Below are 27,445 nucleotides of genomic sequence, written 5' to 3' on the forward strand. Positions count from 1 at the left end.
CTACCCTGACCTCCCAAAACACAAAACCCTCTTACCCTCACCAACCCAATTCCCCCCTTCCTCACGGGGGGTGATGTGTAAAGGACAAGGAATGACTCTGCATCTCCTTTTGGTTACAGGGACCATCAAAACATCTGTATGTGATCTGGTAACTATTTTTAATTAAACCAAGAATGCGTTTCCTTAACATGAAATGTGTAATTGCTCGCCATAAATAACTAAAGATAAAAAAAAACAGATCTGAGGAGAAGATGGCAACAGCTCAATCTAATCAGGTCACAGTGAACTGCAATCCCACCCGAACTCCCCAGGAGTAACATCACTCAACCCATTCTACCTCACGTAACAACTCAGGTTTCCATTTTGGGGAGAGTCATTAAAATAAAGACTCAGAAAAGAAGTAATTGCCTTTGAACTTGAGTCTTGCATCTCCAGAGCCTTCTCTGAGGGCTCAAACACGTCTAACTACAGCAGCCAAACAAAGGTACCGCAACAGAAACATGTGAAAATCCGGAATAATGTAACAGGTTACAAGGACAAACCAGAAGTGTTTTTTGACAGGTAAATACCTTCCAGACATTCCTTATATATGGAGGGAAATTAAAAAAAAGGTAGGGAAAAAACCTGAACAAAAAAATAAGGAAAAAAAAAAACCAACAGAGAAAGCAGGTGGTGTGTGAGAGAGAACACAAGGTCATTAACGTTAATCATTCCCTTGCCTTCTCCCTGGCCAGATCTCTGTGCATAAAACAAATGCTGTGTTACCCGAGGTGTAACCTCCTCCCGGCATCACTGAATGTGTCCTCCTCAACATGGGGATGCTGCATCATTTTGGGACCTCTCCTCTCCAAACGTGGCTACAGACACATGCACATTTATACACAGATATATACAAACAAGGTTAGAAAAATATTTAATTTTTGCTTGTTTAAATAATTACTGGAAAGTGTTAATACAGGAATACGTTAATATTTGTACAATTAAAACTTTATATATAAATATTATATATATAAAAAGCATTTTTCATAGCAGCCATTGCATATATAGTAGAACAAGTCTGTGAAGTCTATGCTGCAAAATGAGGCCGAGCAGCATCCATCCTCTTCCAAGAGGAACATCTGTACCAGAGCCAGCATTTCATGATTGAGGAGTTCTGCTCCTCCACTAGAGCTGCTGCTTTATCTTGTACCAGGTATTGCCCACACCACCTAAGTGCATAGTGTTTTTAGGGAGAAATGCCACTATGTGGAATCACCTCACGGTCCTTAAGCTTGTCTCCAACAGCTGAATCAGGCCAACACCTTCTAACAAAAAGGCAGAAACATAACGGAATGGCTTAAAGCGTGTTAACGCCAGGCAGCCATGGTGTTGCCACGAGGTGTGAGGGGGCAAGTGAGGAGCAAGGAGGAGGCGTCGTGCAGGGCAGGGTTTAGTAACTCATATTTAGTTTGTTTTTGTTGAGTTCCCTTTCCAGGTTTCCTATCAGAGTATCGATGCTTTCCTGCAGGTCTTTGAGGTTTGCTTTGTGATCCACCGCGGAGTCTATTGCTTGCATTGTCAAATAGCTCTGAAACGTGTGCTCCCTAGGGATGGACTGTGGGTGTCCTGCTGGGGCATCCGGCTCCTCGGTTTTGCTGCTGTCATCCCCACTCTCTGAGTCCTCCGAAGGGACGTCATCGTAGTCTGCTTCAGTCAGGCAGTCTTTTGGGTTTAAGAAGTAGTTCTCCCCACAGCTACTCCAGTCTCCAGCGTAGCGGTTGCTCGATGGGCTGTTTAGACCTGCTGGCCTTGGTCTGAGCACCCCAGACATCTCAGTACTGCTCAGATTCAGCATCTGAGGCCTCTGCCTCTTGGGTCTCAGGTAATTCAGGGAGGATGGGTGCTCAGGAAAGGCATTCAGATGTGTTGGCTCTTTGGCAGGTGAGTGGTGTACTAGAAGAGAGAAGTTACACCAGTTAGGAGTGAAACCATGCTGAAACAAGAAAAGTGGACAATAGATGCCAACTGTCCTCCCTTGATGTCACACGCTAAGAGCATGCATGAATACATGCAAGCTTACAGCCAACACATTCCACTATTACATTTTCCACCACTGAGTGATATGAAATAATTAGAAAAACTACTGTCAAAGCTCAGTTTTGAAGATTCATGCCAGATTCAAATTGCAACAGAGAAAAAAGCCTATCTAAAAAGTAGAAACTCCCAGAGCACCAATTAAATTCATAGCGTGAGTTAATCACTATCGGGCTCTGGGTCAAAGAAAAGCAAACAGCTCAGCTCACACGCTTGGCCCAGGCTACAGGAATAACAGAAAGCAGGCACAGCAAAAGAGGTTAAAATGCAACAAAAACCCCACTGCTGAGGAACACCTAGAGAAGCTGAACAGCCGAACTCTTGTGCTTCTCTTCTCCCTAATGTTCTGCGCTATTAAAGCAGCTCATTTGCATTAATTTGTCTAAGCAGCCACAACCCCATGTCAGATGTACACTCAAACAGATTTGACAGCGGTGTTACCTGAGCTCACGATTCTACACCGTAAGTTACTAACAGTCTCCTCCACTGTTACCGGCTTCCTACGGTAAACAGCACAAATATTTTTACTGACCTATTAAGCCCATTAAGCATCTGAGCTGCAAAACTTCTGCTTTTACACAGACCACCTCTTGGAATTAGCAGCAGAGACTTTCTATTCCCACAGAATAGAAAATGTGGTGCACATAAACCCTTGTGGTTCACAATCTCACCCAATCTTCATTGGACTCTTTGCATACAAGCTCAAAGGCTCAGTCCTGAGATGTGCCCATTGCTTCTCTTTCTAGGTCTGCATTACAGGTCTCTCCAGGGGATTTTAGTCTTACTTTGTGTCCTGAACAGTAACATGCAATAACTATTACTGCTTCCCCCCCCCCCTTACTATAACAAAAGCTCTTCTGTTTAGACTATGCTCCATTAAGAGGAAGGGCTGTGGCTTAACAATAACTTGCTAGTATTATATGGTCTAACTGAACAAGGACTATTTGTTTTCGGTTGGAAAAATACGGAAATTGAAGTATTGCACAACATGCTGATTATCAAGCTGTCTCAATCTACAGAAGATTAAATGTAAGGGACCAGGCTGGGATCCTTCCGTCAGGTCCAACTGTTCTGTTTACACTGTCTGGTGTACACCTGCTCACATGTCTGTGTTCATGTTTTACCACCTTTTTAGCACAATGTTCAGTTCTTGCAATCCAAGGGACAACGTTCAGCTCTCCTCTTCAAGGTGAAGGAAAACTCCACTACTGACCCTACTCCTGTCCCCTTTACAGCAATGCACACTCCTACGGGCAGAGCTGCATCTACCTACTTGTTTTCCACAGCAGCTATGCTGTAAGCCGTCCCCAGGGTTTCATAATTAGCTCCTGCACAGCATCTGCTGCCCAAAAAGCCCTCAGTCTCCCTCTTCCTCCACCCATGTTTCTCTCCTGTGAGGGCTCATAGACTGATAACCTGTTTTCATTTTTGGTGGTCAGCAGCTTTAGGACTGCCCAGCTGCAGCTCACAATGGAGCAGAAGTGTCCTCAACCACCTCAAGCCCATCATGAAGATGCACCATTTGTCAAATTAACTCTCCTCTTGCTCTTATCTTCAGGCAGAGCCAAAAGCCGGCAGCTTCCCTGCTGCGCTGACCCAGAGCATGGTCAGTGTGCACTTGTTACAGCCGCAGGGTTGGCTGTCACAGGAGGTGACTCCAGGACACAGCCACCACCAGGTCACCAGAGTATGGAAATAATGTGAAGAGCATCATCCACAAGCAGCTCTTGCAGTGACATCCTTCCAGCACCCGCACCTGAGCTGCTGGAAAGCCACTCACCCGCTCAGCTGGAAATGGGGCAGAGTGGCTAACACTGCCTAATGCAAGCAAACTGTTATCAATCAGACTGTCAGGATGTTCCCAACTCTGCCAAATTACAAGGGAAGAAATGAAGCAGCCCTTTGGGTTACTTCAGATACCAAACAACTAATGAATTCCATACACAGTTAATCCTGAATGGTCAAAGCAGGAGAGCAGGTGGGTTAAAAAAAAAACAACAATCAAAGCCCCCATTAAAACCCCAAAACAATCAAAAAAACACCCCAAAAAAACCAAACAACAAACAAAATACCATCTCCCAAACTCCCTAAATCAGATGCTGAAGCCTCACTGTTACTAGGTTTGTTTTTTCTCATGTCTTTAATCACATAAATCACTCTCCACCATTTCTGACATTATACTCAAACTCTGCCATCTGACAAGAAAGCAATAAAACCAACAGATTTCCTATTAAACAAAGTACCCAAATACAAATAATAGATTATAAAATTGTCAAGATTTCTTTAGATTACCAGGTGATAACATAGTACCTTGTGTTTTATAGGAACTATGATGCTGCTCAATCATCCTGTGGATTAACATACACTGTTACACAGTACAACCACACAGCAGTGGTTCATGAAACAGTACCTGGCCACAGCTGGAGTAAATAGTGAAGAACCTCTATGTGCTTTTTGAAATCCAGGGCACTAGCAAGCTCCTCTGAGTCAATGAAGACTCTGTTGTTATGGTTGGTGGTCTCCTGCCTCTGGCTCAGTAACACAGGCCCAAAACATACGGCTAAATTCTGACATGTCATCTTATTTACTTCGTGGTAAGAAGCCACTAGTTTCAGGTGATCCAACAGCATCTTCAGGGTAGCCTAAAAGAACAAAATGCTGCTCAGGAAACAAAATACTTTACATTGGTGGTGCTGACATCCTAACATTGCCGCTCCAGAGACTAAGAGCAAGGCTGACAGCTATGTTTTTTCTGCCAACACCCATCAATCGAATATGTAAGTCCTGAATTAGGAAAGCCATATTAAACTACCACAGAGCAGACTAATTAAGACAGACTTTCGGGTAAAATTCAGCTTGTTTCTTACCTGATCTCAGTTTTACATTTATGAGTTTTCTCACAGTTGAAAGGGGACAGGAGGAGAGGGGAGAGAAACTGCAGAAGCAGTACTGATGATCCAGGTACATTAGAAAATAAAGAAATATTCAGTATGACCCCAGCATCAGAACAAGCTTCCAGGTATCTTCCAGGTACTGTGCAGGCCACTCACTCTCTATGTCCCCCCCTAGAAATAGGCTAACTGCGGTTTTCTACATTTGGGAGGTGTCAGCACACACCACTACCACACTGCACAGTGGTAAACAAAGGCTTTATTGCACATACTTAAGAAAGCCAAATGCATTTGCCCTTGTGATTACGACATACAGATCAGAGAGCTCCACAGAAATGGAGCAGGATATCACAGGAGAATAATCTTCAATCTAACAGTGTAAAAGTAGTGGTCACAGCTTTTCATTCAGTTTTACAGAGACAATATAAAACGCAACCCAGAATAAACCCAGTAATTCAGAGCCTCCAATTAATCACAGCATGGAAATATTTTCAAAGATGTGAGGCATCAAAAATCCAAGTGGACTGTTAAGTCAGGAAATGCGTGTACACATTTTGACATGTTTTATTTCCAGTGTGAAAACGTTCCTTATTTTCTGAAGCATGCAATTTACTTGCCCCTGCTAACACCACTCACCTTCTCAACATCTGGCAGGCAATCCAGAAGGGCTGCTGTGTGCTCAGAGTCACTTGGGTCATTCTCACAGCCGCTTGCTGTCATTCTCAAGGGATTTTTCACCATGGCATCCAACACTGCTTCGTAGAGCTGCTTCGTTATCAGGGGAGAGGGTAGCTCTCGCAGGTAATCCTTTAGGACACCTTCACAAGAGACACAAGAACAGTTGCCTTTAACAAGGTGCAGATTCACTTTCCAGCACTTTTTGAGACCACTAAGGGACATCAGCTTCATCTGAACCATGAGAAAATCCTCTGTGCCAGTGACGTTCCTTACACTTGTGAGCCAGAGGTGGGAGGATGACAGCAACATGGCACAGTGAACCATGGACTCAGCTAAGAGGCAGGAGGTATCTCTGCAACCTCCCCATGAGGCTAGGGCCACCAGCACCCCATCCCTGCAATCCCAGCAGCTTCTCCAACTCATGGAAGGCAGCTCATCACACAGAAAGGAGTGAAGCCAGGACAGGAAGGTGCACTGCCTCCAGAGGCGTGTGCAGGAACGGGTACACCAGGCACAGAGTGGGCACCTCTCCTCATCGGGGTGAGGGAGAGGCAAGGAAAGGGCTCTTAGTAGTCCCTCGCCCTGTCCAAGAAAAGGAGCTTTTACAAACACCAAAGTCTTCAGCTCCATGACACCTCCTCCTTTACACGCAACGGCAGTCAATTTGTCTGTTCAGTTTATTTGCAGCTATAAAATGATAAACAAACATCCCAGTGCCAGCGGTATGTTTGGTGAAGCACACACATTTCCTCATCTACCAAAGCAAAGACCACACAGATGTCCTCGAGAGGGAAACACCAGCTCCCGCCTGCCTGCCATATTCCTCTGGAACATGTTTTGGTGTATTTTGTTTGTTTTATAAAGAATATGCCACTTCTGTTACAGCTCCAGTTAAGGGGATAGTTTTTGTTTAACAGCTTAACCATATTCCTCTCTGCCCACCAAATTTTACATCTTCCCTGGATTTTAGAGGTCCACGTTCCATGCATGGATTAGCTGGTTAAAATATTTGAGAGACAAATGTGGCAGAGGCTGGTGCTGTACCGCATGGTTTGGGATACTTTCCTTTTTCCATAAGCAAAACAGTAGCAAAAGATGCTGACTTTTATCAGGATCTTTGCTTCAGCTGTGCTTTTTTTGGAAGGGGAAGCTGACATAAGAATCAGCTTACAGTAGGAACTGGTCTGTTGTAAACAAATCCCTTTATACTACTGAAAAACTCACAACTGCCCATTAAAAATCATTTAGTAGGAAATCCTGTAATAGCATCCACAGTCATAGGACCACCACCTGTCAAAGGACTTTCTCCTGTTCAGCCCTGAATAACAGGAGAGTTTAATGCCCCCTGACCTTTCTAAATCCTTTTGCTATTCACTCAGCTAAATTAGCCCTGTAAGAGGCTGCTGCTATTTTTTTGCCACGAATCTACACTTCCCACTGCTGCCAGCCCACTAGCACATTTGCCTTGACACAACCACACACAACAAATTTAGACAGCAAGCGCAAACTGCCATCCACTTCATTAATTCCTCATTTTTCTGGCCCACTGAGCTGTTAATAGCATTGCATGCTTTATGCAGAGATATGAATTCACGTGTATGCCAACAGACATGGTACAACAACATGACTTCTGGTCAGTTCCAAAACTGGGCTGCATGCTCCAGTTTGAGCCACAACCAGATTTAATTTGTGTGTAAGCCTCTGCCAACCCCAAGAGCATTTCTCGGTCAAGATTTAGTCATTAAATGTTCATTCTTCAGTCTTTGGAGACCTGTCAAAACCAAAAAATCCTTTTAATCTCTTCACAAAGGAGCACTACTCACATTTCAGAGGGACACGAGGCAGCGCTTCTCTCCAAATCAGCCAAGATTTGTGCTGAGGATTCATATTTTATGGAACACATGTTTTGGCTGATAAAAGTATGGATTGTGTGCATCAGCCTCAGCATTGCAAATATAGCAGTAAAACACCAGGGAAAACATTCCCCCGCAATCCAACTCCCTAAGGAAATTCAAGAGAGGTTTTGTGGGCTCTTTCATTGCTAGCACTAAGCGCAGTGGGTACCTATGTCTGTCAGCAGAAATTGCAGGTTCTCCTTTCAATCCAGACCATTTGTCTGCTTACAAGCTAATATCAGGCAGTGCCTGCTGTTTGGCAGAAAGCACCGGAGGGTTTTTATTCCCCCCATTCTGAATTGATTTACAAATATCAGGGAAAAAACAGGGCTTCAATAATTTCATGGAACAATCTGATCTTAGAAGTTATCATCATTTTTTCTCATTAATTTATTTGTAAAGAGAAGAAATTTATCCAGTTTAAAAGATCCTTTACAAAGGGTATATACTATCTGTGTACGCCAACAGAAACACAAGTTTCTGCTGCGAGAATGCTTGTACTTCAGAGCAACACTGAACCCAACAGCAAAAATCTGCCAAGGCAAGTAAGGCGAACAGACTGGACTGTACATTCTGAATCGAAGGGTTTATTTAACCCAGTAAATGTCACCAAGTAGTAGTACAATTATAAAGTAGTGTCAGAAGACTAAAGTGTAATGAACAAAATTCATTCCCAATACACTGAAATGAAATAAACCACTAAACAGGGTAGAACTGTCCCATGCAGCTGGATGCTGTATGCTACAGAAAGGGCTTTGGCACAGGAAATTTATACCCTGGCTATTGTTGTTACATTTTCCATTCCTGGATAGGTAGGAAATTAATGCTTCTGACTAATTTCCCAGAGCAATTGGTTTACCCAGTGGTACCTGATATGCAAGTAACTTTGGCTCACATAACAAGTGTTAATAGTTTTAAAACTGTTCCGCTTTTAGGCAAACAAAAACAACCTCAACAGCCTACTTCAGTTATGCAACTCCTGTGAAGGCACTCATGTAAAGAGCTGATGCAGGCGCAGACCTCCTGTTCCTGTACTCCCAGTCCTTCCCACCTTTGCCAGGAGCTTGCTGCATGACAACAAGCCAATGGCCGCGCCAGTGAGCAGAAAAAAGTTGCTATTTAATTATGCTTTAAAAGAAGCAATGACCAAATGAAGGCTCTTTCCTGCAGTTCTAACCAGCTTAAGCAAGATCATGGGTTTCCAAAAGTCCTGCAATCTACACCATAAAGGGAGGACAAGGGGTTTAGCCGAGAAGACCCTTGGAATCATGTTATAGAGTTGTTAGCACAGCTGACGTGCCTGATCACAGTCAAGTGACCCACTCCAATACAAACCAACAGCAGAGCCTGAACTGGCTCACGGAACCTCGGCTCCTTTCAGACTTTCACTTCCCTCTGTAACTGGTGGAGTAGTTACTGAAAGCAGCTCCTTCCATACCATCCCTCCAAATCACTGCTACTTCATACTTACACATCCCCACTGCTCACTGCACTCATCCTCACCTACTTTTATCAATAGAAAGCAGCAGTTAACAGCTTGTTAAAGGACAACAGAAAACTAGTTCAAAGCAAAACTTCACCTTCTAAAGGTACTTTAGGAACACGGCACAAGTCCATACTATAAAAAAGCAAGTAAATCTATTACCTGTTATGACATTAATATCCGGGTACTGGCTTTCACAGAGGGTAACAGCTTTGCTGTCCTTCTCAAATGCCTCTCGAAGTTCTTTCTTAACTGCTGCTGAGCCACATAACCGATACAGGCCTACTACCTAGAAGCAAAAACAACAGCCTACATCAGTCATTTCCCTGCAGAGGGGACTAATAACTAGCATCATGTGTTGTCTCACCCAGGAAGTGCAACTAAACCAACTGTTTGAAAATTTATATTAAAGAAATTCAATCAGTGCAAATCAAATGGTCATGTATGGTACCAAACATTTCACAAGACACACAGCTGGGTCGGTGAAGTGCTGAATAACACTAATGTTTTCCATAATGGTGAACATCCTGAGCAGTATTTTGTTGACAGGAGTTTTAAATTGGAATAATTTAGTGCTTTACTTCTACGCAAACTCAGGAAACTAAATATTGATGAAACATCTATTCTTGTCCTATTTATTTAGACCACCATTATTTTTCCTAGTTTAATAATACAAGGCAGGAATGGAACTTCAGCAGAAAGAAATTAGGAGAAGAAGTGGTTTGAGCTTTATGTATTTTAAAATCACATAAATTTTATATATATATACCAAAATAAGGTTATTAATCATTAAGCAGAAAAAAGCAGTCATACAACTACCTATTAAAATAAGAAATGTTACAAGCCAATTAAAAAGAAACAAAGAACAAGCAACAAAATTAACCATACTCCATTATTACACCTACAATATGCTGTTTTAAAGATGACAAGATGCTGACCTACATGTGTTACAAATCATATTAAAAGTTTTATGCAAAACAGGGGTTATTTAACTTGCTCAAAGCGATCGGAATGAAACCCATAACACTCTTAGACTGAATTACTGGTTAAATTATGTACTTTCATGCACTCAAATCTTGCATTTTATCATTATTTACTTTTCATCAACACCATTTACACATAGCACTCTTATGATCTTAAGGAACTAAATCTTAAACATATTAATTTTATTTTAATGAACTTCATAGGCAGCTGTACTGAGCAGTAAATGGTTAGTCCAAAACTCCCAGGGACTCAAAAGACAAAAAATACCCAAAGACAAACAAACACCAAAAAAAGCCCCAATAAAACACACACACACAAAAACCCAAACAAAAACCAAACCCTGACTTAGACTGTACTGACTTAGACCACACAAATCTCAGTTTGCAAGCAAGAGTATTTGTCTGGCTATATATTAATTCCTATTTAAATAAATGGAAAGTTACCCAATTGAATTTGTATCCACTCTTCCCAAGACTGATCACAATCTAGTATTTGCCTAAGTCAATTTCTTTCAAACTTTTCTAATGCCAGACCTGAATTCAGGTGCAGGTAACACACCATGACAGCAGTCTGCAGTATATAGTATGTATAAACATCAGGCAAGCACGTGGTTAAAAAAAAGTTCACAGTACATTTCTCATTTTTGGTTCTCCTTGTGCAAACACACAAAACAGATTTCATGCTCAAAAGCACCAGATAAATTCAGACAATTCAGATCCCAATCGCTTCATTACCAGTGTTGCCTTGATTACCCAATGTCATTTGCATGACTAGGTGCTAATAAGCCCAAAATAAAATGCTGAAGCCATGGGACACATACATTGGTAAGACTAAAACTTCTCTTTTCCACTGCTTTGCATAACAATGGAAGCATTCACAATAACAATCATACAGTTGTTATCAGCAGTGACTTTCAGCAAAGTAATTACATAGAAGTAAGATTTCTCTGTATTTTATGACCTAGGTTATAAATAGCAGAGTTAATCTCTCAACACCTGGAACTATATCCAACCTGTCAGCAATTTAAAATAGAAACAGTGGTAGGTGTGACTACTTCTCAATTTCACCTGAGCAAGAACAGGTGTACAAGAAACCAAGGGCTCACACATGCTGTGGAATAGCATGCAAGAGTCCTCCCACCATCCGACCTTAGGACTGTGAATAGTCCTTCCTATTCCTTCTTGTCTAACATCCATAACTGGTTATTTGTTTTCATACGTCATTCCTCAAACATATTTTTGTCCATTACCTTACATCAACCAAAAAACTGTATTAAGATGAAGAGAAGAAACTGGGCACTGCTGCTTTACAGCATTCATCTCTTGTCCTAATTTTGAGAACAACCTAAAGAAAGGCCAGGGGCAGTGGCACCGGGAAACAATTAATTCAGTCCCCTGAGGTCTCCGTTATCACCTGTGTGCCAGAGCCAAGTCTTCGGCACGTTGGCTTGAGACTGAACACATGCAAGTAAAATCTTGTCAAAAGACCTGTCCTCATCACTTTGTGTCACTGCACAGGATGCCTCACTTTTGGGGAGGAGGTAACATTATACTCATTTTTGCATTTAGATACATATCCTTATGGAGTGATCTGTGCCTCAGGAAACAAGCATTTTCAAGTTCCCAACTCTGCTTTCTGAGGGTGACTCTACATGCTGAGGGCTCCAGATTCATTTCACTATCCCAGTCCTAAAGCACTATTTTGAGTACATCTCCCCTAAAAAGGCCAAGTTGGAAGCACTGATTTCACACAGTTCTGTTATTCTTCCCACATTACAGTGACTAGTGCTTACCAAACAGGAGCTGCAAAGCAAAAGAAAACAAAAACTGACATGTAAAGGTGTTTTTCATTTCCCCTTTCCAACTCACTGCATACACTCTGTGACAACAGTTACCCTAACACAGAAGTATTAACAGAACAGATTAAAATATGCACAGTACCTGACAGCCTCTCCTTTCAATCTCCAGGATGCATTTCTGCATCAAAAGTGGCACCATCAAGCCTGCGTTTTCCTTCTCTACAACTTTCCGAGCATCTACCCCAAACATCACAGGCTCCCGATCTGCATCGAGGCCATCAAGAGAGTTCTCCCACTGCTCCATGAGTGTCAGCTTGACATAAATAAGCCCCCTGGGTTCCAGTTTGACAGCCAGCTGATGCGTCTTTGCCACTCGGAAGAGAGTGGGAAGAGCCACGGTTCCATGGCAGCACACACGGTTCTTCCGCGGGGTGGGATCCCAGCTGAACACCACCAGCTTCAAGTGCTGAGCGTTTTCAATTTCTATGTTGAACGTGTGGTCCATATCTAGGAATGTTGTCCTACACGTAAGCAAGGCTGTTCTTGCTTTGTTTACTGAGTCAACCTGTATTGCACAAAAGACATCTTTTGAGTCTATTCTTGGTGGTTTTAAGTCTTCAGCACCATAGAAGTGAATGCTCATGAGTCCAGAGAGGTACTGAGAGCACTTAGGTTGATCAGAAAAGTTGTAGTGTTTGAAGGCATCAATATCTATTTCAGTTTTACCACCATTACTTGGAAGGCTCTCCTTTCCTTTTCCACACTTGGTTTCATGCCCATGTTTACCTGATTTTGTTATAAGTTCGGGAGAGTCACCATCACTGAGGTAACCACCTTTGCTGAAAGATTTGGAGCTCCTTGACCTTTTCTTTTTGGGGGTGTGTTGTGACAACACGCTACTGTCCAGGTGGTAACGACTTATCACATTCCTGCTGGCAGCTGTGGTTGAGTTTCCAGAAGATGGCAAAGACACTGTATGGCTTGTATCCCTGGCTTTCAGCAGGGAAGGAGGATTATCTGAACTCGTATGGCTTGAATTTCCCTTGACACTCAGCTTCCTGCTCAGCTCTGGCAGCTTTTTCATTTTCATGGAAAGCTTCCTCACAGTTCTGGGAGATTTAATTCTATCAGGGAATGGCCAGTTGATTGATCCGCTTTTTTTCAGAGGACTGGGACTTGGAGGAGAAACCTCTGTTGAGGGAATATCAGCCTTGTGTGCAAGTACACCTCCAGACCCTTTAGAAGAAAAGAGAAGGAATAATCATATTCAAACCACTCAGTAACTGCTGTTCTCAGCAATGAAAAAACAAATATTGAGCTAGAGGAAAACACGTTGATTTGTCATAACTTGATACACACAATTCATTCAGACAACCATCAGTCATTCATCAGGCAGATATTCATGAGCATTTGGAAAGTGGTGCTCTGCTGGCTTGCTCAGCCAATTTTGGCCGTTCATAGTCAAAATCCAGATTTGTTCTGCTTTATGGAGATGAAAGGGCCAGAAACTACAAAAAAACAAACGAGCTATCTCACCCATGACATTCAGCTCAAGCTATTTGTGCTGTATCCCCTGTACAAGTAGACGTGGCTGAATTCCTGGGGCACAGGTGTAATGAAACCAGTCTTAAATGGGAAAACACTGGAATATTGCAAACACACCCCTGTCTACAAAGCCAACATTTAGCTACATAGCCAACACATCAGCACTGCCCACTCCTCTTAGATCTAGAGGAAAGACACTCATCTCTAGAACAGATTATGACTGTATTCTTCTGCATGTCCCTCTATTACACCAAAAAGAGCTAAATCCCTCCTGTGTAGACACAGACAGTGAACATCTCACACCTTTTCTTCCGTCATTTCTCTCAGCTCCTCCTTCCCACCACAGGACGAAGGAGAAGGAATACAACAAGGATTTATTCCTTCCTGCACTGCCTCATTCCTTAAGTATTTTCATGAGATACTCAGCAAATCATACTTTACAGAGGTTTCTCTTGCAGATTTCTTAAAGGCTTACCACTATCAATTCTAAACTAATCACCATAAATCCAAATCACCATAGAGCTAGTGACTTTTACAAGTCCCTTGTTCATCCAAATTAATTTTCACCATTTAATTGTAACTCTAAATACTTCATTTAGCTTAAACAGTTAATCAGGTGATCTGGTCTTTGGTCAGGGTGATTTGTTGTAGTTTTGGTTTTCTCCCAGAAAATCCCCTACAAAGACCAGTTGTAGTCCCAACAGAAATTTGGCTTTAATAACTTTTGCAGACAGTTGCTTAAAAGAGTATCTGTACAAAAGTCTCAGTTACGAAAAATAACGCCTAGAATATGTTTTCCAGAGCAACAGAGGAAAATTCATTTGGCCCTGCATCTCATGGAATTAGCCCCCTTGCAGGGGACAGGCTATTTCTAGCACGCCTGCTGTGCTTTTCTGGCAAGCAGCTAGCTAGAAATGTAGTGTTTGATAAAAGTGGACAAAGCCTTCCCTTGTACTGCAAATCACAGCACAGTCCCACTGGTGGGCTGGCCTGGAGTGCTCCATAGCAATCAGTGCCATACTGCAGCCTGCTAACATTAATCTTCCCTTTCTGTCAAGTCTCTGGCACGGGCTTGGAAAAGCAGGCCAGCAAATTAAACTTCCCCCCCTTCCCAGCTCTTTGAAAATGAAGAGTCAATCTAACACCCTGACTTTTATGTGCCCAACTTCTGCTGTGTTCAGCAACAAACAGTTAAAATGAAATATGTGGCTGGAAGAAACTTAACAGTCGAGTATTATGCAGGATGGTATTCCCATCAGCACTGAGCCACATGTTGTTCCACTAAAGCCAGCAATGTGCTGAGGTATGCACGCCATTTTAAAGAGCGTACACGACACAACTCCGAACAAGCTGCAAAAGGAGCTGTGGCATAGTTTGGTAACTCTTCACTTCCCAGCCTTCCCCATCTGATACAGCTTTCCCATAGGGGTGCCAGAGCAAATGAGCTTCTCCTCATTCCTTTACCAAAGTACAAGGCTTGCTGGAAACAGGCTTCTCACTGTCCCTGCCCCTACTCACTTAGCCACTGCACATCCCATCTCAGCAGCTAAGCTTTGAACATACCCTTACAGCAGGATAGTGGAGGAAGGAAGGAAGAAGATGAAACATAAGAGGCACCTGTTGAGTAAATGACTACCAGGGCAGCAAGGGGATGGTCATTTTGCATATGCAGCTGACAATATATTTATGTGTATATATATAAATTGATTTTTTTTTTTTACAGTGAGAACACTCAATCACTGGAACAAGCTCCCCTAGGACACAGTAGGGTCTCCATCACTGCAGGTTTTCAAGACACAACTGGACAGGGTGCTAGGTGATCTCATTGAGGCTCTCCTTCCCACCAAAGGGTGGACCAGATGATCCGAGGTCCTTTCCAACCTGGGCTGTTCTACAATATACTGTCTTTCCTACATACACCTTATGCCTTCTGAAGATTTAGCATTATGAGCAACACAAGAAAAAAGAAAAAAAAAAGCAAACCAGCTTTTGAAGGCCAACACAAGCCAAGTAAAAGTGACTTGACATCATAAGTGACTGCTTCCATCAGCTTGACTAGTAAAGCTGCCTTTTACTTTGCTCAGTGATACAGCTATGTGAAAGGATGAAACCTTTTATACAACCAAAGGGACACAACTGGAGAGACACAACCAGCCCACAGTGCCTTATGAACCCCGATCCCTTCTTTTTGTTCCCATCTGGCCAGATGTCCACAAGGCAATTGCCGCTGTCCCCTTGGTTGAGCAGGCTGGCTCGCACGGACCATACCCCTACACAACACTGACCAAAGGGAAGAGAGAACTCAAACCATCTTAAGCACTTAAAACACAGCCCCTGCAGTGATTTAGCACAGTAAAGATGCTTGTCTGGCCCTGTTTAACATGTTTACATGTGCTTGGGCACATATATCACCATCATACCCACTGCCAGCAAGGCATGTTATTTTACAGGCACATTTGATTATCCTATTATACATGTCACATTCCTCATCGCTTCAGGTAGGGTTTCTGAGTTATTTTAAAGTTCCTCAGAAAACCTGTAATTTATTTTTGGGGCAACAAGCTAAGGTGAATGAGTAAGTGTCAGAAAACTATTAGTTCCTTATTACAGCAAGCTATTGAAGTATCAAATGGCCACTCTCTCAACTAATGGAAATGCTGAGTTCTCACCAAACTAAACCTGAAAGGTAATTTAATTTTTCCTACCATTCTCCAGACGTATTTAATAAGTACACCACAATCTAACACTGAAAGCTTTTCTTTAGAATAATGGCATTAGTATTGAAGATATAAGCCATTTCATTTTGAAAAGAGAAAAAAAAAAAATCCTCAACAACACAGCTTACACAAAGTGGTTGTAACTTTCAAAACCAAAGCTTCCCTTCTGCCTATGTTTTTCATGCCTTTTTAGTAGTTTTATTCACAAAAACAACCCAAGGACTTTTTGGGAAGATGCGTTAAAAATGAAAAAACAGCAAATCAAAACAGAAAAGCTCAAATATCTTAAAATTGTTCTCATAGCAAACAATGGGTGAGTGAAAATGGACTACTGTTCTTCTGTGCTAGAAAGAAGATATACTTTACAAGAAATACTGATCTGGATGCTCAACTGACGCAAATGGCACAGCTCTACTGATGTCAAGGGCTGTTAACTTACACAGCTGCAGGCAACTTAGGTTTTTTTCATCCTCAGATAGTTCCAGACCTGCTCTGATACAAAACTTCAAAACAGAACTGTAAATACCATTGAGAGAAGAATTCATGCTGTATCAAAATCAAGCAATTTCAATTAGGATACAAAGAAAGCATCATTTCTACTCATATCAGCAACTCGGGGTAGGACACATACACACACAAAAAAGAAATTTTAAAAAGTGAAATAGAATGGAATTATTTCTATGTGACATCTCTAATTATCTAAATAAATGGAAGAATCTCCTGGTTTAACCTGTAAAAAAAGTCTTTTTTTACCCCTAGAAAAACTATTACTTTGATCAATGCAGTCTGAGTTCTATCCCACATAACAGTTTTCAGTGTGAAGGAATGGAAAAATTATTAAAAAGGTAAAAAACCCCAAACAAACAAACAGACAAAAACCCCTCTATGAATCCTGTAAAGATAGTCTGCTTTTTTCAAATACTATGCACATGGACATTAATTAAGCTGTAATAAACCCATCAACCCACGGATCACTTGATCCCTGGAGCAAAAGATATAAAATAAATTGCTTCCAATAGCCTATTAATTAAAACAGGAAGTGATTACAGCAGAACCCCCTCAAGGCTCATGCACAGTGAGAGGTGAAGGGGCTAACCACTCACTGCGTGTTCTCCGTCACAGTGGCGACCCTCAGAGCATCCTTGACAGTGGTATCTCATTAGAGAGAGGAACAAGCACATGTAACAGCACTTTAGATCTCTCACCACACTTAAAGAGTTCAGTATCTACAAATAAGCATGAGTTAGTTGCAGATATTTTAAGTATCAATGATTCTGCGATGCACATAAACTGCAGTGGGTTCTGTTCATGTGCTGGCATCACACCAAGGCACAAGCAGCAGCACTGTGCCTGATGCCAAGCACTGCCTGTTTGGGCTGCTCTCACAAAGATTTCCTCCCCTCACTGTGTTTCATGGAATGAAAAGCAGCTTTGCCCCTATTTCCCCAATCAGAGAATATGAACAGTTACTCAGTACAAATCAAACCAGAACAGGTAATGGCGATTTTAAATGAACTGCTCCCACTCCACAGCTGCTACATCCTTTTGCCTCTTCCACCAGCAGGTCTTTATGGCATTGTCACCCCATAGATCAAAGACACATGCATGAATAAACCCTTGATCTTCAAAAGCATGGGCACAAGCTCCCCATAAGCCCACCAAAAAACTGGCTTCAGCTCCGCAGGAGTAAAAGGGAGCAGAGGAACCTTTCTGCCATACGCAAAACCATTCTGTTATCTCAAGCATTATGCAAATATTTCAAATGAATGCTTTTCTGCCTCATGAAACCAAAGCTCCTTGCACTTGGAGAACAGTTAAATCACAAAGCATCTTCCATCTGGAAAAACAAAAATTAAGCAAATAGTATTTGCAACATGTGGAAGGAAACTGGTAGATAGAATTTGCTGCCCAGTATACTCTCTATGTTGCTGGAAGCTTATCTGCAACATCTAAGCACAAAAAATATTTGTATTGGCCCCAAAAGATGTATTTGGAAACCAAGATAGTGGTCATGGTCTAAGTGGTGAAAGAACGCTGTAGCTTTAATGTGATTTAAGGCAACCTCTATGGGGCGTGCACTGGTGTCAAGTGTGAACATGGTACCTCCACAAAAAAAGGACATGGAACTGTTGGAACAAGTCCAGAGGAGGGCCACGAGGACGATCAGGGGACTGGAGCACCTCCCGTATGAAGACAGGCTGAGAAAGTTGGGGCTGTTCAGCCTGGAGAAGAGAAGGCTGCGTGGAGACCTCATAGCAGCCTTCCAGTATCTGAAGGGGGCCTACAAGGATGCTGGGGATGGACTATTCATCAGGGACTGTAGTGACAGGATAAGGGATAACGGGTTCAAACTTAAACAGGGGAAGTTTAGATTGGATATAAGGAAGAAATTCTTTACTGTTAGGGTGGTGAGGCACTGGAATGGGTTGCCCAGGGAGGTTGTGAATGCTCCATCCTTGGCGGTGTTCAAGGCCAGGTTGGATGAGGCCTTGGGTGCCATGGTTTAGTGTGGGGTGTCCCTGCCCATGGCAGGGGGGTTGGAACTAGATGATCTTAAGGTCCTTTCCAACCCTAACTATTCTATGATTCTACCACAGAACACCAGGTTGGAAGGGACCTCAATCTTCACTTCCTGCAATGCTGAAATTAAATCTGCTTATGGTGATTCCTACCAGGATCTTCCACCCAGGCAGCTAACACATATACATTTTCCATGGCAAAAGCACCGTCCAGATCCTGGCAACCTACAATGCACCAAGTCCTACCAGGATGTCTCTGAGATACACCCAGGTGTGAGATGATTCGACTGACTAGGTAGACACTAATCCCAACAGTAATTCTACCCAAAAGAAAAATATTACAAATTCTTTAGAAGGCGCCACAGTGTAAATCTATTGCAGGAGGTGGTATTATAAAGAGGTGTTTTAATTCAACATTTTGGAAGTGATACACACATCTATAAAAACATACACTTAGAATTCAATCCTAAACTGCTGTAAACAAAATTTACTTCAACATTTTATATATAGGCAAAAAACCCCTGTATGTAGAATTCTTCATATTGCATTTATAACAAAAAAAAAAAAAAAAAAATCCAATCATTTTATCTGCACAAGGAGACATTAAATTAAAAACAGCCTCCAGGGTGCTTTCCTCTTTAAACTATTTTCTCACAGACCTAAGAGCACAATTGAGCACTGTTTCTATATTACGAATGCGGAACCAAGTTATCTTCTTACTTCAATCTCTTGCGTACTTGTTACAAACAAACCACATTATTTTCCCAAGTTCTGCTATAGAATCATAGAATGGTTTGGGTTGGAAAGGACCTTAAGATCATCCAGTTCCAACCCTTCTGCCATGGGCAGGTACACCTCACACTATACCATGCAGCCCAAGGCTCCATCCAGCTTGGCCTTGAACACTGCCAGGGATGGAGCATTTACCACTTCTTTGGGCAACCTGTTCCAGTGCCTCACCACCCTCTCAGTAAAGAACTTCTTCCTTATCTAACCTGAACTTCCCTTGATTAAGTATGAACCCATTACCCTTTGTCCTATCACTACAGTCCCTAAGGAAGAGTCCCTCTCTAGCATTCTCGTAGGTCCACTTCAGATACTGGAAGGCTGCTGTGAGGTCTCAACGCAGCCTTCTCTTCTCCAGGCTGAACAGTCTCAACTCTTTCAGCCTGTCTTTGTACAGGAGGTGCTCCAGCACACTTAACCATCCTCGTGGCCCTCCTCTGGACTTGCTCAAACAGCTCCATGTCCTTCTTATGGCAAGGACACCAGAACTGCACACAACACTCCAAGTGGGGTCTCATGAGAACAGAGCAGAGGGGCAGGATCACCTCCTTCGACCTGCTGGTCACGCTCCTTTTGATGCAGCCCAGGATACGGTTGGCTTTCTGGGCTGCGAGCGCACACTGCAGCCAGCTCATGTTCAGTTTCTCATCAACCCTAAGTCCTTCTCCGCAGGGCTGCTCTCAATCTCTTCTCTGCCCAGGCTTTAGCTGCGCCTGGGATTGCCCGGAGTCAAGTGTAGGATCTTGCACTTGGCTTGGCTGAACTTCATGTGGCCCACCTCTCAAGCATGTCTAGGTCCCTCTGGATGACATTCCTTCCCTCCAGTGTATCAACCAAACCACACAGCTTGGTATCATCAGCAAGCTTGCTTAGGGCACACTCAATCCCACTGTCCATGTCACCAACAAAGATGTTGAACCAGACTGGGCCCAACACCAACCCCTGAGGGAAATCACTTGTTACTGAGAACACCAAGGGACACCTTATGTCTAATCAGTTCCTTTTAAAAGCCAGCGTGGCCAGAATTACTCACCAAGGAGTTACACAAATCCTATTAACAAATGGCATTTAGTGTGAAAGTAACCAGATTAACACCAGGAACTAATGGTGCAAATTAAGACTATGGGGCAAATCAGCACTTCTACAACTACGATAATTTTATTGATGACATTTACAAGAAATATCTATCCGCTGTTGTGTTTGGAACGACTCCAAATAACTGAATTCTATAATTTATTTTTTCTTAAACTTCTGTCTAACAAGGTCTCTTTCAAAAAAAAAAAAATATCAAAAAGAACCAAATCCACAACCATTTTCTGTCTACGAAGTTGGAAACCCAAATAATGCAACAATATTTAAAGTTTTAAAGGTAAAATTGATTCCATTATCCACAGAAGAAAGCAGCAAATGACAAAATGAACTGTATATTTTGTTGGCTTTTATTCTGTTGTTGGCCTTTATTCTGCTTGTGCTTCTCAAAATCTTATACTTTAGACTCTAACCAATATTGACATATATTACATAATACCAGTAAGGAAGGTAAGCAGACTTTTCCTCAAAGCTGTAATCACTTATTTGTCAGGAGTTACTGCTGAATGTACCCAGCCTGCTAAGTATATAGACATCTGTTTCATAGCAGTTGTATAATTCAAGTAAGGTCCTAACACAAATAAAGCTAAATTGGCTATGTTGCCCTTCATGCAGTAATTCTGTATGGATGAGCTGTCGTTTTAAATTTCACTGAAAATAACAGTAGATACCTTAACTGGATTAAAAAGAACTACTAAATCACTTCTCCAGAATCAAGCCAATTACTGAGCAGCAGGGATCCACTTCATCATCAATTAATCTATTCAGCGTGATCACTGTTCAATACATGCAAATTGAGAGCTGCATTTAAAGTACCTCAATTAACTCAATGCATAACAAACCAACCAGGTGAAAACTTTTCTCCCAGTTTCGTAAGACATATTTTTAAATGGGCAATTTTGCTCTCAGAAATAAATGTTTCTTCAGTATGAAAACAATTTCAATTTTTTCCTTCTCTCACATTAAGGGATTTATTTTTCTTAAAATTAAATAGTCACTTGTATATTGGGAGATTAACCCCCTAAGTGGGGGTCAACCAGTTTGCAGGACACACATGGCTTTCCTAAATAACCACGCTTACTGACCTCTCCAAAGCACCTAGAGCTCCAATGATTACAAAAATCTACTTAAGAACATGGTATTTCATTTATCTTGCAAGCAAATATAACTGGTCCAAGTATTTAATGCACCTATAAAGTGAATTACTTCTAAATGAATGCTCAGTAACTTTGCCACTAAAAATACGCTTGTGTCTGCAGCATTCCCACAAAAAGAACAAAACGTGAGCGCCCAGAAGACCAAGTGGTTTTTATTTCTGCTGTTTATAGCAGTTGCTCTGGTGTCTCTGAAAACAAGCCCTGTTTCCAGAAGCAGTCTCCACACTGGGAACCCAGGCACAGCAACTCTGGACACGTGTGGTTGCGGAGGCAGAAGCCTGCCAGGATGGCAAGCAGGGCAAGACAGATGGGGGTCCTGCTCTGGAGGACAACACATATGCTCCAATGCCGGTGTTTCAGGTCCTCTCTGCTGAGCCAGGCAGAAATACAAGCTCTTACAAAAAGCAAAAGTGTGCAAAGGAAACGTGAGCCTTCTCTAAAGAGGGGAACCTCGAATTCTCTGTCTCCTAAACTTTACGCTGTTTCTAACTCTCAACAGGATACCAGAATTAATCTCAAGATAATGTAAGATATATCACTAATTAAAATAATACCTTTTGGAAAGGCTTGGGGTTTTTTTTCTACTTACTTTTGTTTGCTGTGGTTTTATTTTTGTTTGGGCTTTTTTAAAAGACTGGGAAAAATATTTAATAAGATGCTGAATTCATGTAGTAATGGTACTATGGAAATGAGACCATCAAACACTCAGCCAAAGATAACAAGGACCAAACAGGCTGGGTTCTGAAAGTGAAAACCATTCCTCTCCAGTCTATTAGATCAGCCTGAGACAGTCAACAAGACAGCAATTATAGAAAACAATGTGATGAATAGCATTTATATGGTCTTCCAAAAAGTCTTTATTAAAAAGACCCAGACAGCAAGTTAAAGAAAGTTCTGCAGACATTAAATAGCTTCAAGGCTGGAATATAAGGCCAGGGTTAGACACTAGCTAACAGAGGAAACCCGACCACTGTGTCCTCGCATAACCAGGCCTTAGCAAGTTTGCTTTGTAAAACCTTTGCCTTCAGCAAGGTGAGGGCCCAAAAGCACAGAGGACTACCACACTTGGACACACCATGGACAAACTGACTGAGAAATGACTGTACAGCTCTACACTTAGTAGACATCACTCTCACAAATTGAGTCATATTTCATGAATTTGACAAACATTTCCACCAGAAATTTGCTTGATTAAGATAAAGGGAGGAGAAAGAAAAAACAGAAATATCAGAAGGGGTTATTATTCCTCTAAAAGAAAACAGAGGACATAAACACTTTTACGTTCCTGAACCCGCTTACCTGCTGAAGGGCACTTAAAGGTAGGATTGTCCTCCGCTGCTGGCACACTGGGAGCCTTGCAGGCAAACCTCTGCCAGTGCTGCGGCATTTGCTCCCCAGGATGTGCAGCATCGGCCTGACTCATTTCACTGGGCTGAGATGTATGACTGTTTCCTGTGCTCTCCATGGAGCATGGGGGAGCATCACGGGGACTCACAGACATCCCAGAGTCATCTCCAGAGAGGGATTTGTATCGAATAGCCAGAGAGCCCACAGCAACAGGGCTATTCACAGCAGAAGGGTGCACCCTCAGCAAGTCAGGCTCATCATCTTCAGGGATTGGGTTGTACCATATTTCTCCTTCATCATCTGCATCATTATCCTCACCCAAGTCCAAAGCAGGGCTCCTTGGCACGGCAGGGCTTGCAGTGTCACCGACAGGAGCGCAGCTTCCTACAGGGCGCTCCCTCCCCACCAGTGACACAGAAGGAGCCCGTGGCACTGCAGGTTCATGCAGCGGGATAGGAGATTTGGGTACCGGGGTAACAGCCCTGTGCATTTCCTTACAGGCATTTTCTTCTTCCAGAGAAGGAGGAAGAGGAGGTCGGTGCGTGCTCTGCTGCAGCCAGCTGCGTTTCTTAGAAACAGTTATGCTGTTCATCGGCAGCCTGTGCTCAGGGACCGCACTGGCCTGCGGGGACTCAGGCTCCTTCCTGCTTTTTGAAGCTATGTAAACATTTTCGATTAGATCTGTTCCCAGAAAGAAAGGGAAAAAAAAAAAAGGAGGGAAACATAAATGTTTAGAATATCGTTTTGCTTTCAACAGATGAACACACAAGCCGCCGTATGACATCTACATCAAACCTCATCCAAAAGGACAAAAGACAAGTTGATGCGATTATAAAATTAGATTTCAGCCTGTCAAAGCAGAATGTGCACATAATTAATAAAGAGTCAGACTTGTTCGGCTGTGTTTTTAGCACCATGTAATTTAGATAAATGGCAGTGAGATAGCTTTGCTGAAAGGTCATGCATACTTACACAGAAATGGCTGGGGTTGTTCTGCCAAGTTCAGGTACAATTGGTTTCAGAAGTTGCTGTGAGATATTTCTCCAGTTTACTTAGCCGATGAAGAAATACACCTTACTTTTGGCATAATGTACTAGTAAAATGGCTACAAGAATCCGCATAGATTCACTTCTAGATTTTTATATAAATAAAGGTGATGGTATCTCGCACAAAAACCTCCAGAAAGGACTGTCTTTATCAGTTTTATCCTATAATTAAGACAGAAGCAACCCTGATTTGTAGGGAATAAAACCATCATGAAAGGAAGGAAGGAGAATGAAGAACTTGTAGAATCACAGAATGGTTTGGGTTGGAAGGGACCTTAAAATCATCCAGTTCCAACCCCCTGCCATGGGCAGGGACACCTTCCATTAGACCAGGTTGCTCTAAGCTCCATCTAACCTTCCATGAACAGATTCTCTGAGCAACCTGTGCTGCTGCTTCACCACCCTCACAGGGAGGAATCATGTCTAATGTCTAATCTAAAAGTAGAAAAGTTTTTAAATATCTAATGACACACCAAAAATTTAATGCAACACCTGAACAGATTCCACCGACTGCTCCCAAGACTCGACACTATTTCCTTAAAGCAGTCGCCAAACATTTAATTATGCACCCAAAAAGTCACCTGCACTCAAGCTCCCTGTCAGAGCACATCCAAGCAGCCCACTCAGCAGCAGTGGCAGGCTGCAGGGCACCAAATGCAGCAGCACATCCCATCCTGGCAAGCACTGGTCCTGTCACTAGGACTGGAAGGAAAGCTGCAAATACATCCAAATGATACACAGGGAACGGAGGCCAGATAACCCTCACACTCCCCTGTGAAGAAAAAACCCAGACAGGGTTTGCTCAGCCACTGAGACTGAATGGGGATAACTGGGTTCTCCTAAAACAGACAACTTGTTTTTCATGGGAAGCCCTCTGCAGTTCAAAATTCCATATGGGAGCAGCTATTTGGTACTGCTTGAACGTTATTCTCAGCAAAAAATTATTTGAACACCAATCACAGATGTTAAAATAGGGACATGTCTCTGGAGAATTCAAGGAGCAGCTCTGCAAATCCAGCTAAGCTCACAGCAGACAAGGAGACAGGAAAAAGACTGTCACTTGAACACCTTCCCTTCCACCCTCTTTTTAGGTTTATACTTTAATGACAGAAGAGATCCTTGATAAAATCTGATACACCATTTGATGAAAGATTCATCAGTTGGTGATTTTTTTTTTAAGGTGAGGTTTACTTGTTTAGCTAAACTGCAATATGAACAGCTTGTGATTTGAAGAATTAACTTGGTTCAAAGAAGTAACAGAATTAACCGTGCTCATTTTGAAGCCTGTGCACACCTCCACTGAAGTGCTTTGCTACACTAGGGTCTAAGTCAGTCCATTAACGGAATCTGAGGAAAATAAGAAAGCAGGGCTGAGGGAGCAGAACTCTGGGCAAAGTTTCAGTGATTTGGCAGCAACTGTATTTCTTCCCCCACCCACAGCCTCAAGATTTCAATGTGCCATTGCAAACATTCCCCTTTACACAAATTTCACTACTATTTCAAGAACTAACCAGAAGGACAGGGAACTAATCTGCAGGCGGCACAGGTCTAGACCTCCATTTCCAAGAAGTCATGTTGGATCAGGTACTTCTCGGGCAGGCATCCTCCTACCTCAAAGCCCTCTACTTCTGCACAGACAGCCCAAGGAGCGGTTTCTGCTCCAGTGACATAAATAGATGGAGCATCCGAGAGCTGTACTTCCACACAAAAAAAGTATCTGCTACTTCCTGCTCCACTGTAGCAACACTGGCCCATCCGCACCAGTTAAGGCAGCCCACAATTCCCAAACCAGCAGGCTTCTATGAAGTACAATGTGCCTAAATATACACCCAGCTACACATCTGGCATCAGCCTCAAGCTGCCCTTCAGTCCCAGCAGCAGCGAGCACACAAAGCAAACTTAGCTTTGTTTCCAGCATCCACCCAGGCATTTCAGTAACAAACCCTGTGCAAAAGCTCACTGCAGAAACCTTATGACTAACCAGGCACCTCCAACAACCCTACTGCTGGCAGAGACACTGCACCTATCACACCTATTCACAGTCACCCCATCTCCGAACAAGCCAGCACACTGCCAGGGGTCATCGATCGCAAATGTTCACTGAATCTCATCCAAATGCACATCTTCCAACTGCAGTTTTTGCAACTGACAGCAGTACCTGCAACCACTGCTTCCCCTTTAATCGAACTTGGCCATGCTCCTGAAAGCCCTTATGCCTGCGTTTATTTTAGAAACAAAGTGTCTCCCATGCAAGTATCTGCACAACCAGTGGTTCAATATCACAGAGCAAGTCTGCAATGTTGCTAACTGTTATAGTAACGAGCTGGTTTTAAATAAATACAAAGCACTCAGACAAAGACAGGCCAGGCACATACTTTTTGTTCCAGAGCAAAGTTCCATTCAGAAGTATGCTGCCTGCTCTCTGTTAGTACTTTCATATACTTAACGTGCGTGCAGTACTTTAATACTTTTAATGTAAAACCAGACCAGGCCTCCAAACAAATGCAGAACATGTCAGTGGTTCCTCTCAAAAGGTGTTTAAGGGAGAAAAAGAAAGTGAAAAAAGACAGGATTTTCCTTCACATTCCACTCTATATACAAGAAAATAAAAAGATCAGTATTTAAAGTTGAGCCAGTATGGTAACAACACATGCTCATATATGAGCAAAGCCAAAGAACTTCAACGTTTCAGCTCAACTGAGGTCAAAACTGATATTCAGCCTACTACGTAGACATATAAATATTTCAACATGATGCTGTGCACTGCTTTTCCAATCGTAACGAAGAGGGGAACAGCTTTTCCAGCCTCTCCATATACGGATCAAACAATCCATAGTTCTCCTGGCTGCTCCTTAAACACGTTTTCTTTCACTACATTTCCTAACACAGCTACAAAATATAATAGCTACGTATTTAAACGAAACAACAGCAAAATTGATTTGTAAGCTTTCACCGCGACCTTAAACAAACCCAAACCACCACAAAGCCAAGCAGCAAACCCAAGCCAAGGAGTGACAGAGACCCGCGCGGTGAAGAAGCGCTCCTCTAAACCCGAGAGCCCCTCACATTAACGAGGAATCTTTATTCCCGATAGGAGCAGCAACCACTGACGGGACGATCCTACCGCGGCGGACTGACTCCAGACCTCAACTCCAGACCGCTCCCCTCCCCTCTCGTCCCGCTCCCCCCTGCCGTCTCAGGTGGAGGAGCCCCGTCCCTCAGACACTCACCCTGCGGAGCGCACACCCCGCCGTGGCGGTGCCCGGAGCCCGCTGTCCCTCGCTGGGACCTCCTGCCCCGCAGCTTGGAGAGCGTCCTGCGGAGCGGGTCAGCCATGCCTGGCTGCTGCGTCCCCGCCGCCTTCAGCGGGCGCTGCGCCCCGGCCCGCGGGACCCGGCAGCCCCGCTGCGGGGCAGGAGCGGGAGCGCTGGGCCGCG

General features: G+C 42.9%; 1 protein-coding gene across 1 annotated transcript; it reads right to left on the bottom strand.

Moving 5' to 3' along the window:
• Positions 1 to 1,429: 1,429 nt before the first annotated feature.
• SYDE2 (synapse defective Rho GTPase homolog 2) lies at positions 1,430 to 27,344 on the bottom strand (the record flags this gene model as incomplete). Its single annotated transcript, XM_080624304.1, has 7 exons — positions 1,430 to 1,932; positions 4,484 to 4,715; positions 5,601 to 5,782; positions 9,183 to 9,309; positions 11,945 to 13,038; positions 22,915 to 23,643; positions 27,239 to 27,344. 7 exons carry the CDS (start codon positions 27,342 to 27,344, stop codon positions 1,430 to 1,432), a joined length of 2,973 nt encoding a protein of 990 aa, XP_080480430.1.
• Positions 27,345 to 27,445: the final 101 nt, after the last annotated feature.

This window comes from Psittacula echo (assembly GCF_963264785.1).
Source record: "Psittacula echo genome assembly, chromosome: 7".
NCBI lineage: Eukaryota > Metazoa > Chordata > Aves > Psittaciformes > Psittacidae > Psittacula > Psittacula echo.